This window comes from Erpetoichthys calabaricus, chromosome 2 (genome assembly GCF_900747795.2).
Source record: "Erpetoichthys calabaricus chromosome 2, fErpCal1.3, whole genome shotgun sequence".
Lineage (NCBI taxonomy): Eukaryota > Metazoa > Chordata > Cladistia > Polypteriformes > Polypteridae > Erpetoichthys > Erpetoichthys calabaricus.
In genome coordinates, this window is record NC_041395.2 from 6,529,375 (window position 1) to 6,542,165 (window position 12,791).

Genomic DNA, 12,791 nt, shown 5'->3' on the forward strand with positions numbered 1-12,791 from the left:
TCATGATGATGTAAAACACTCTGCTTATGGATTAGCAAAAACATGAAAAGCATATAATACTGACCAGGCCCATGGCTGCTTTGTGAACTGGTGACAAGGAGAGGTCGGCACACTTGACTTCCCACACTTGAACGGCATCCAGCCACACATCTGGTTCAGTTGACTGATCCACACGATAATATGGACGGGATTTAGGTAATGTATGCTCCTGAAATAAAATTAAAAGTACAAAAGAGCATTAGAAAATGAAATGAATGCTGCTTTTGTCTTCCTTGCAACACAGTCTCACCTCTTTGCATGTATTTAATCCTGAGAAAATACTTTGGACAAATTTCAAATCAGTCTGTTACATATAATATGTTTCTTGTTTATATTTACTTTGGATTTGTCAGCCTCACAAGCAGCAAAACTCCAACAAGTGTAGAAGAGTTGGAGAAGGGGGCACTTCTTATCACTATAGCAGTTCACAGGTCAATTATCCAGGTTATAAAGTGCTCATCTGGTCAGTGATCTCCAGATGGATACTCCAAAAGAAAAGCTTCATGAATACTGAGCTAAAAATATGAACAGGAATCTTGGGAACATTTGCTGGGGAAAATTGGGAAAAGGAAAAGAATAGGATTAAGATACCAGAAACTGATGCTGACCTTGAAGAAGTTGAAATGCTGTTCCAGATCTTCATCTTTAAATCCAGTCCCAATCTGCAAACACAGAGTTAAACATTCAGGAAAAAAAAAAAAGTTTCAGACAATAAACAAACAAATACAAACTCAACTGTACTAGAGACAATTGTCATTACATTATTGCCCCACAACACTTTGGGGACAAATAAATTACAATCTAATCTAACAAAACCTGAAAATCAATTTCTCATCCACCTTAATAAAAGGACAAGTGTCTGTGTGTCCATCCAGTAGCTATGTCTCTGTCATTCCAACAGATGGCTCATCACAAACATTTATATAAAATGCACTGCGTTTGTCATTCCAACAGATGGCGCATCACATTTATATAAAATGCACTGCATTTGTCATTCCAACAGATGGTGCGTCACAAACATTTATATAAAATGCACTGCGTTTGTCATTCCAACAGATGGTGCATCACATTTATATAAAATGCACTGCATTTGTCATTCCAACAGATGGCGCATCACATTTATATAAAATGCACTGCATTTGTCATTCCAACAGATGGTGCATCACAAACATTTATATAAAATGCACTGCGTTTGTCATTCCAACAGATGGTGCGTCACAAACATTTATATAAAATGCACTGCGTTTGTCATTCCAACAGATGGCACATCACATTTATATAAAATGCACTGCATTTGTCATTCCAACAGATGGTGCGTCACAAACATTTATATAAAATGCACTGCATTTGTCATTCCAACAGATGGTGCATCACATTTATATAAAATGCACTGCATTTGTCATTCCAACAGATGGCGCGTCACAAACATTTATATATAATGCACTGTGTTTGTCATTCCAACAGATGGTACGTCACAAACATTTATATAACATGCATTGCATTTGTCATTCCAACAGATGAATATCACAAAGGTTTAACACTGCTTTTACAATTTCCATACCAAATAGCATAAAACAGAGACATACACATTGTATGGTGCACTGCAAACTTTAATTATTTAGATTTCAACCCATCCTAAATGGGTAGCATAGCTAGTTAAAAAAGTAAACCCATTAAAAAAGTCCAGATAATATAATGCTCAAATGGTAGTTTTGAGAGTGAGAAAGAACTGGACCACCTCCGCATCTTAAAAGAATAATAGACTAGATGTTAACATTTAAAATCTTAAGCTCTGTGTCTTCTTCTTTGTTGAATTGATCTGGCTTTATTGAAAAAGTTGCAAATGAAGCAGAGGCACTTAAAAACACAGGATCTCAGTATAGTAAGCAAAGTTCTGCTTTTTTAGTATTGACCATTGGAGACGTTGGCTGCATGCACACACTGCACTGCAAACTGCAATATGGACAAATGGGAGCCGTTCTGACACACAACAGCATGCTGGAATCACAAAGTGTTAAGGGAAGGCTAAACTAATCAAATTCAATTACTGGATGGAAGTAAATAACTTGCTAATGTAATTCATCCAAGTCACTTATCCATAATGTGCCCTCTTCACATTCATCTCTACCTACACTCAAGTAGCCGCTGGAAGAGACAAATCCGAATGTTAAGGGTAAACTTACCTTGGTGTTTGCTAAATTTGAATGTGAATGTAATGGAAGAGTCAGCCCCACCCCTTATAGGTTAAAGGTAACGGGAAGTTCTTAATGTTAGCGCTGAGTCACAACAGTATAGCACTTAGATAGAAAGGAACAGGAACAGTTAGTCGGATAGGCGTGAAGAGCATCAAGGTTTCTGACCATTATATATGGAGGTCAAGTGCAGGTCCCTTTGTATGTGAGAACAGGGAGAAACTTGAGAAATGTAACCTACTGTAGATACACTACTGGTCAAGAGGTTTACAGCACCTCCATTTTTCTTCAAATGTAATCAGCTGAAATGCAATGAATGACCTCAAATGGTGAAAAGGTAAGCAGTAAACTGCCAGAGGTTTAAATTTAAAGTTTAGATTAGCAGAAACAGAAAATGTAAATTTCAGAATATTACAAATGGGCATCCTTCATGGAACCAGTAATAGGTTCAAACTTACAGATGTTCTGCAGCAAGATTATTGTAGTTAGCGAAAACTAAAATCAAAACTGAAACTATTATTAAAAAAACATCTTCGTAAACTGAAATAAAATAATTAACAAAACTGCAATGAAAAACTAAAACTAAACAAAACTATTAAAGTAGCTGGAAAGACTAACTGAAATAAAATAATAATTTACTAAACATAATTTTAGTTTCGTTTTTTAATACATTTTCTTGCCGTTAGTTTTTAACCCTTATAACCTATAACTCTAAAACTGAAAGTCATCCCTCATGAGCCGCCCGCACGTATTCATCCAGTGAATGGCGGGGCTGGTGAAGGAGGCCGGTTGTTCACACAACATTTGCAGTGACAGAGCGAGCTGAATACGCATGTAAAGCCTGTGGAATAGAAAGCGATTTATGCACCACCTTTCTTAGCACTTGTTGTATATCAAGATGTAATTCAAACGCCTGAAATTGAAATGTGCTGCTCAACAAAAACTTTACCGTATGGACAGAAAAATCAAGAGTGACTAACATTTCAGTTTATTTCCTGCTTTTTGTTGACAGTAATACACCTGCCACTTTGCACTCAAAGTATACTAAGTATAGAGAAAGAATACTAATCATGAAAAAAATTCGACATCGAAATTTTGATGAATCTTGACGTTTTAGACCTCCCTGAGTCTGAAAATACCATTATTTGGAATTATGTCTGTGGGTGTGGGTGTATAAACACGATATCTCAAAAATGCAACTAGATAGATGGATGAAATTCAGCATGTGGTTGTTACACCAGAATTGTTGATCTGTATTAACTTTTGGGCCAAATCCATTAACCAGAAGTGGTACTTTACCTGAACACATACTCGATTTTTTTTTTTTTTTATTCATGCAGCTGCAGAATCCAATTTATTCAAGTTTACTTTTATAATAATTGTTCAATATATTATTAATTTCATTTGATTTGTTGTTGATGGTTCTTTATTGTACATAATATAATCCTCGTCTTGTGGTTTACTCCTCAAATATCCATCCCTATATCTGAGTACACGAGAAAGTCGAGGGGAGACCACTCCCAATTTTTGAAAATAAAACGGCGCTGATCGAGAGACTGAAAAGGTCAACATACAAGATCAGTATATTGTTGCTGACCAATCACTTTTGCTTTAAAAACATCGTTCAACAACGAAGCGATACTGAACTACAGGTAGGTAGGCAAAGAGAATCTGCCAAGTGATGTAAAGCTAATCATTCTAATGTGTTTTTGTATTTATTCTATATTTATTAATTTATCTTTTAGTAAATATTCACAGCTCAAAATACCTGATATTCTGAAAACAATCCAGTAGCAGAATTATGTTTTAAAATATCTGCCCCATTTTTTCAATGTTTCTCTCTCTTTCAAATCAGATAGTTGAAATATCTGATTCTTTTTGTTCTTAACATCAGCCTTAGCATACATATTGCATACCAGGGATTTTTCCTGCCTTGCATCCAAGCCTGCTGGGGTAGGCTCCAGGTTCCTGTGATCCTTCTCTGGATAAACAGGTTTAGATAATGTAGATATTGTTCTTAATCTCTGATGCTGTCTCTGTCATTTTGTGCCCCTCCATACACCTATCACCTACTCTTGCTCTGCTCATTATGGGTTTACTGTTCTTATGGTGAGCTATTCAAGTTTCACTGCCCCTAACCTTCACACTACATGCTTGTTGTTCTTTGTTTCCCTCAATACAACTAGGTGGGGTCTGCACACTCACTCAAGCCTAAGAGTCCTGTTCTTCCATAACCCCAGTGATTTTCATGGTCACGCATGTCAGAACACAGTAGAAACTCTTTTCTTATTTTTTTTTATATCTTTCCAGGCCTGCAGGTGCAAAATTATGTCTATAAACTGTGTGTGCCTGAGATGGAATCAGAGACCAATATGGCTGGTAGAAAATAACAAAGCACAGTGAGAATGGTTGAGGGAGCATGTTGACAAAAGTCAACATCCAGGGGTAGACGGCGACAATCAGCTGTTAATGGCAACAAAACTCACCGTTACATTAAAGGCATTCCCTCTGTGCTTGGAGGAATGTTAGACTCATTGACTAGCCATCTAATCCTTGTGTGTGCGTGAGTTACGAAATGTAAACAAAGGCAAGATGGCATCGACATCTCACGAGGGAGCGAAGTGAGTACAGAAAAGAAAATACTCAGCAGATGATGTTTTGCGCATTATCACCGAGTCGGACTCTGATTTTTCAGAATCTGATTTTGTTGACAGTGATCAGGAGATTGAGCAGGAGAGTGAGGAGCTGGCATCAGCTGATCAGACACCAGCCGATGCCACCCCAGCTTATTGGCTGCCAGCTGAGCGCATTAGCGCGGCCGACGCACCTACGGCAAGGTTCGTGTGGGAGGAATACCCAGACATTGATCCATGGGAGCAAAACTGGCTACCGGACTTCACAAGACAGCATGGCTTGCTGTTGGACTAAACAGATTACCAGCCGCTGGACTACTTCAGGCTGATCTCAGATCAGAAAAACAGGTATGCAGAGCAATTTTTTGAATCGCAGGCTGCGCGTGCACTGCATTCTCATTTTTCAAAGTGGAAACCCACAACAAAAGACGAGATGAAGGGCATTGTGGCGGCATTACAAATAGAGATGGGACTAGACTGGCCATATAACTTCAGGGAGCATTGGTCCAAACGTGCTTTGTCCCCTGGTGGCTTTGGACAGGTTATGCCGTGTGATGATAGATATGTCCTGCTACAAAGTTTTATTCACAACTGTGATAACCGGAAGCAAATCCCAAGGGGTGAGCCAGGCTATAACCCCATGTATAAAGTTCAGCCCCTGCTTGACATTGTGGAACCAACAGAAAAACAGTTTTATCAGTCTGGCCGTGATTTGTCTGTGCATGAATCTATGATAAAATAAAAGGGATGACTTTTTTTCTGCTCATATATACCAGACAAGCCCACAAAGTATGGCATAAAGGATTTTGTACTGGCAGAAGTAAACACTGGTTTCTCCCTGAAAGTAATCACATATACAGGAAAGTATTTCTTTCAAACAGAGAACTGTCCCTGGACAAGTCAGGTTGTGCTGGAGCTGCTTCAGGGCTATGAACATCTGGGTCATGTTGTGTACATTTGGACAATTTTTATACCTGCCCAGAATTGTTCATGGAGCTACAGAGAAGGGGAATTGGAGCTTGTGGCACAGTGAGGGTGAACAGGAGACACAGGCTGAAGATGAAAAGAGGTGACAATACGGTTTTCATGCGGGTGGGAAACTTGGTGGCAGTGTCATGACACAATGTCAAACGGGTGACTTGTCTCTCTACAGTACACACTAACAATATATGTGAGAAAGTGCAGCAAAAGACAATTGAAAAGGAAACATCAGTGCAACACATATGGTAAACAGTGCACTGTGGCAATGACTGCAGTTGGCTGCTTTGAGTGAGATCAAACTTGGCAGGACTTTGCTGTGTAACATGTATGTGAAATCATATGGTATGCAGGCTCATACAACATGCAAGACAGTAACATTTGTCAAAAGTAAATATTTTTTGTTGAGTTGATATGTTAAACAATAGCGTTGTGTTCTTTTTTAAAAAAAGTAAATTTTTGGGAAAATATTCAGCTCTGGGAGAAAAGAAACAAAAAAAAAAATTAGCCCTAAAAGAGTTAAGAAATTGGGTTGGAATGAAAACTTGTAGCCACATTGCCCACCCCTGCCATACTCCATGGGTATTATCAACCTTTTAATTAATTTTTGTTTGAACTGTCTCCTTTGAATTTCACTAACATCTTATTTAAAAAGGGGACATTTGGATTGTGAAGTTTTTGTACAAGTCATAGAACTGCTGGAAAGCCTTTCTGGTAGCTGCATTTCAACTATTTTGAAACCCTCGACAAAAGCAGTTAGAGCTGCCAAAGGGTAAAGTGTATTTCAGTTAGACAAGAACATTGCAAAAGTTTAGGAACAACAGCTTGTGTGTCATACCAAAGTATAAAAACTGCAAACAAATGAGGCAAAAAGCTCTTTAAATAAATACATAGATATATAAATAAATAAATACACAGACGCACACACCAAGGAACGACTTATTGACTTTCACTTCACCAAAGAGCCTCTGTCACTATCCAGGGAGTGGATGAAAAGGTGGGTACACTCCTGCAAGTACTTGGGGGGTCCACATCATTGACAGACTGGACTTGTCTCATAACACTAAGGAACTACAGAAGAAAAGGCAGAGCAGACTCTTTATCTTAAAGACATTCTTCATATCTTCTACAACTCTGTGATGGCCAGTGTGGTGTGCTGGGCTGGTAACATCACTTCAAGACAGGACCACCAGGGAGATTGAAAACAAAATTGATTGCCATAATAGAAAATGCTGAACACACTATGAGAGAATAATTTTAGGGTAACCTGGCATCCACCTTAAAGAAATAGCATAGAGATTGTGAATTTCCGCTTGGGATTAATAATCTATCTATCTATCTAGAGGCTTAAAAAATGTCAGAAACCTGTTCAGGCACACCAAGAAACCAGATAAAGGTCAAGTGACCAACAAAACGTACACTGAAATATAAGAATTGATTTAGGAAAAATACTGAGATGGTCAAGTAAATAAAGAATGGACCAGAAGAAAGGTTAATGGAATATACAAAATGTACTGAAGGGCGACTAAGAGATCTGCAGATGTCCTATAAACGAGAATGGACAGTTGTTATATGCACAGAAATTTCAAGGGTGGTGGCGCAACTCAAAGGTATAAGAAGAACCAGAATAGAATATACAGTAATAAACTATTATTTTATATAAATCATTTGGGTGTAAACCAATGAACCAACCAGAGTAATTTTGTGTATTGATTGACACTGTACGTAAATTCAACAGTTTATAAACTGAACCTCTATTCTTTGTTTTCTCTGACCATTTTGACCAGGCTGTAATGGACTGCTTTTGATGAATGCTCTCTTCCAAGGCATTTTGCCGAGGAGTAATTAAAAGATACAATGAACAGCTTTTCTCCTGCCTGATTACTGAATTGTCCTGTTAGAGGACACTTCTTTCTTTAATGAGATGTTAAATTTCGACCATAACACACTAACATTAAGGACTTCAGCAGGTGTGTCAAGACACGCGATTGGGACTCCTTCATAACAGTATGGCTTTATAGTGCCTCTCTGGACTGCTCCCTTATCAGTATCCAAGACAAAAGTTTTCTTCTTTTTTTATTAATTCTTCTTGTGTGTATTTGTTTGTTATAATATTTATGAAACTTCGGTAAAAGGACAAATTTACCCCGCGGGACAAAAAAAAAAAAAAAATTGACGCCATGGGATAAAAAGTTTTCTGTCTATCCATCTATCTGTCCATCCATCCATTTGTCTTTATAAATGACATGAAAATATTCAGGCTAAAAAGTGTGGTGTAGCATCATAATAATTTTGTCAAAGTTGTGATTTGGGATAATCATGTGCCTGTTTGATATGGTTTATGGGGTTTTGAATTGCAGAGTAGGAGAATGGACAGGGCACAGGTGTAGATTAAAATTGATATGAATAATAGAATGTCATATACTGACTTACATGGACATGATTCTCGTTTGATAAAACTGTTCGTGAATATACTTGTTACATATGTTAAATATTGAATCTCATTTTAGTTTACTGCTATTTAATTCATAAATATCTATCTATTTATCATATAGTGCTTTTCATATCTATCTATCATGTTAGATTCCATCATCTGATCCTCAACTACGAGTTCATCAGAGGCAAACTGCTACAGTTAATGGCCCTCCAAAGTGAAGGCCTAGTTTGGTAAAGAGTCTGATAAATTCGGGGTCGGTTTGAACTTAGTTTTGTCAAGTTTGACTTGCTTGTATGGAATGTTACTTGCTTTTAATAAATTCAACAAAATTTATATGAAAAAAAATGTGTTTCTTGTTTGCATGATTTACATGAACATTTATTTTGCATACATAATTCATATATTACTGGAAGCTTATTTGCTTTCAGTCTGTGTTAAGAGAACTCACCTTACAAATGGACTGATACTCTTCATTCTCTTCATCATAACAAGCCAAAAGGAAGCCCCCATAGGTTCCAGTCCTTTTGCCTTTTCCCAGAAATGCTCCAATCACGACCAAATCCAAAGTGTCTCCAACTCCTTCTAAATAGTCTTTTTTCAGCTGTGGATAATTAAAAAACAATAATTACTGTATGTAACAGAAGAAACAAAGAAACAGACAACAGATTTGCATAGATATTGACAACGCCACATATTCAAATAAACACGACGGCATTCAATAAATTACACAAATAAATCAGAGAAATCATTAAAAGCTCTGCTATTTTATTTTTCGGATCTTCACAGTGTGATGGACGGTCGGCATTTCAGTCTGGCCAGGACGTCCCTGAACAGAAAGAAGGAGGAAGGGCACGCTTTTTAGGACACTGCCTCCCCCGGGACGCTAGATGGCAGCTCCCCTGGACGGAAATGGTTCCCCGGATTCCCTCTGGGCATCATGGGATATGGAGTCTGTTTCCTCAACCCTATTGGGTGCCGTGGTTGCCGCCAGGGGGAGCTCACAAGGAACCTGGGGACTCCTACTGTTATTATGACCCAGAAGTACTTTGGAGGCACGAGGACGGAATCCTAACCCTTCATCTCATGTCACTGGATAGCGTCCATGTCTCACAAACAGGAAGCACCAGGACTCTAAAGACTTGGACCTTCGTCCTTTTACAGAGATATCAGGAGCGCCACATACCCCTTTCCAGCGACCTCTTGACAACTCATGCTGTCTCAGTCTGTCTACTGACTTCATAGGAAGAGTCACCAGAGACATGAATGTCACTGCTACGGTAAGTAAACCTCTCGACAAGGTTAACACTCTCTCCGCAAACACTCTCCGAATGTCACTGAAGATGCATTTTTTACATTCTCATTTCGAGTTTTTTCCACCAAATCTGGGCGATGTCTGCAATAAGCATGGGGAAAGACCTCATCAAGATATAAAGGTGATGGAAAACGGAAATCAGGGAAAATTCACTCCGAGCATGACGGGCGACTACTGTTAGTTCTTGCAAAGAGAGACGGATGTGCAGTACAAGTGCAAAAGCAAGTGCCTCCAACATATTTGAGCATGCGGACCCCGCTTTTACAATTAGGTAAATTGACATAAACATGTTTTAACGCGTCTCTGGTATTGTCTTCTGGTTTGTTTTCAGAATAAACACATCAAAACAATTTTGGCGGGACAGAGTCCAAACTCCAGATATCATGTTGATATATTATACTGATATTCAAAAGTGTCAAAACATGAATAATGTGCAACTCAAAAATCTGACGTTTTACGTTCCTGTAAAAAAAAAAATAAAAAAATATTTTTTGTAGACCAGTGTTATTTTTCAGTTCTGCAACCTCTACATAAATATAATGTACGTGGGACGTTCAAAAATTTTCTGCACTTTCATATTTTGTTTGGAAGCGGTGAAGGTAGGAGGAGTAGTGATTGGTCATGTCTGAGAGTGTCATGTGACTATTTCTGTCTGGCAAGCCAGCTGCCCTTGCATTTTAGTATAAGAGATGTCACCCTGAGGAACAGCATTCTGTTAAACTCTTTTCGTGGGCAGAGGTGTGCCTGAAGCACAAATTCATCTCTCAAAGAGTCTTCTATGAGTGCACTGAAATGTTCGAAAATGGCCGTACTAGTGTGATGGATGCAGAGTGCTCCGGACATCCAGCTACTGCCATGACAACGAGGAATGAAGAAAGAACCCTGTTGTGAAAGCAGTGGTGTATCAGTGGCTACGTGCTCAACCATGGCATTAAAAAGTTGGTTGAGAAAGAAAAAACATTATTAACTGTAATGATTATAAGTATCCATCCATCCATTATCCAACCTGCTATATCCTACCTACAGGGTCACGGGGGTCTGCTGGAGCCAATCCCAGCCAACATAGGGCGCAAGGCAGGAAGAAGACCCCGGGCAGGGCGCCAGCCCACCACAGATGACTATAAGTATTTAACTCACAAATACCAATGACTGTATTTTGTATTAATCATGCGGCAGAGAGCTATATGATTTATTACTTCTATATGAATTTGTTCTTCATTTAGGTAGAAAAAGAATTAAGCTTGTGCACAGAATTATATGATTAACTTACATTCTTTTATGAGAAAATGCTGACCTCTTGATACTAACAGAACATCCTGTGATATTATAAATCAATGTGATTGTTTCTTTACTCTTGTTTAATATTATAAGAAAACATGTCACTTATGAATTAATAAATAAGGATTATTAATCTAACCAAACAAATATAATCTAATGAAAATATTAAAACTATAAGAATGTAATCTCTTTATAACTAGTGTAATGAACTATAAGAAACTGCTTAAATTGGTCTTGTGTGTGTATAGTATAAGGAGAAGGGCATATTCCTTAGGAATGTAAGTGCCTGGTGGCTCTTTGTGTTGGTATACTCCTGCATGTCATAAATCAGGATGGAACTGTAATCTACAGTATGTATGACCTCAAAATGAACTGCTATGTTTTTTTTTCTGTTCTCTCTTTGGCTAATGAACAAGCTAGGTGATAAAAGAGAGAACATTTTTTCTTTTACAGTAGTCTGTCTGAACCCAAATCAGTTGACTGAGCAGGAGGCAGGGGGAGTGTTTGGGACAGTCTCTCAGTTTTTTTTTTAACTCACCAAGAATAAAGCAATTGCTTTTTATTTTAAATTGATGTTTTTCCCGTTGTTTTTCGACTTCAGCGTTCACATGGTACAACGCTGGGAAAATTGCATCGCAAAGGAAAGTGACTGCGTAGAAAAGTGATGTAATTTGTTTTTGAAATTCTTAATAAACAGAGTTTAAAAAAAAAAAAAGTGCGGAAACTTTTAAAACATCCCTCGTATTATTATAAACAAATAAATAAAATAAGAAGCATTGCTCTTGCATATAAAATTATAAATCAGATGTAAAATAAAACACCTTCAGCCAGTTGTGTGATCTTTTGGCAATTTCATAGGTGGCATCTTTTTCCAGGGTTTTCACCATTAGCCCTTCACAGGAATCTGAAATATACAGCAGAAGATATTGAAACAAGGCGCTCCCTTGACATATGCACACCAGAAAGAGTAAAAGCACTTTGGAAAAAGTGAAAACACCAACAAAATTTAGATAGATAGGATAGATAGATAGATAGGATAGATAGATATGAAAGGCACTATTAGATAGATAGATAGATAGATAGATAGATAGATATGAAAGGCACTATTAGATAGATAGATAGATAGATAGATAGATAGATAGATAGATAGATAGATAGATAGATAGATAGATAGATAGATAGATAGATAGATAGATAGATAGATAGATAGATAGATAGATAGATAGATAGATAGATAGATAGATAGATAGATAGATAAAGGCACTATATAATAGATAGATAGATAGATAGATAGATAGATAGATAGATAGATAGATAGATAGATAGATAGATAGATAGATAGATAGATAGATAGATAGATAGATAGATAGATAGATAGATAGATAGATAGATAGATAGATAGATATGTGAAAGGCACAGATAGAGAGATAGAGAGATATGTGAAAGGCACAGATAGAGAGATAGATAAACTTTATTAATCCTATGGGATTAATACATTCATAATGGCTAACACGGTACAACACCCTATTAATCCCTATTCCTAATCCCAAGGGGAAATTCCCAAGGGGAAATTCCCATACTCCAGCAGCAGCATGCTGATACAAAAACAATATAAAATTAAAGAGTAATAAAAATGCAGTTAAAAACAGACAATAACTTTGAATAATGTTAACGTTTACCCCCCCATCCCCCCCCGGGTGGAATTGAAGAGTCGCATAGTGTGATGGAGGAACGATCTCCTCAGTCTGTCAAATGACAATTTCTTCAGGTTTGTAGCAGGAAAGACCCAGAAAGATAAGACAAGATAGGATGACTTTTTATTGTCATTGTGTCACTGAGGACAGCAATCAATGAGACTACAATTGCATTCCCTGAGCTTTCCTTAAACAATAAATATAACTAAATGCTAAAAGGTGGAGAAA

The 12,791-nt window shown here is 37.6% G+C and overlaps 1 protein-coding gene across 1 annotated transcript in view; it reads right to left on the reverse strand.

The window, feature by feature from the left end:
• lig1 (ligase I, DNA, ATP-dependent) overlaps positions 1–12,791 on the reverse strand; it is a 103,695-nt gene that overhangs the window by 18,883 nt on the left and 72,021 nt on the right. The window contains exons 21-24 of the mRNA XM_051923603.1: positions 11,691–11,773; positions 8,728–8,880; positions 648–701; positions 65–208 (exon numbers count right to left, since the gene is read on the reverse strand). Of these exons, the coding sequence (XP_051779563.1) occupies positions 65–208; positions 648–701; positions 8,728–8,880; positions 11,691–11,773 (434 nt within the window). The remainder of the gene's footprint in view (positions 1–64; positions 209–647; positions 702–8,727; positions 8,881–11,690; positions 11,774–12,791) is intronic.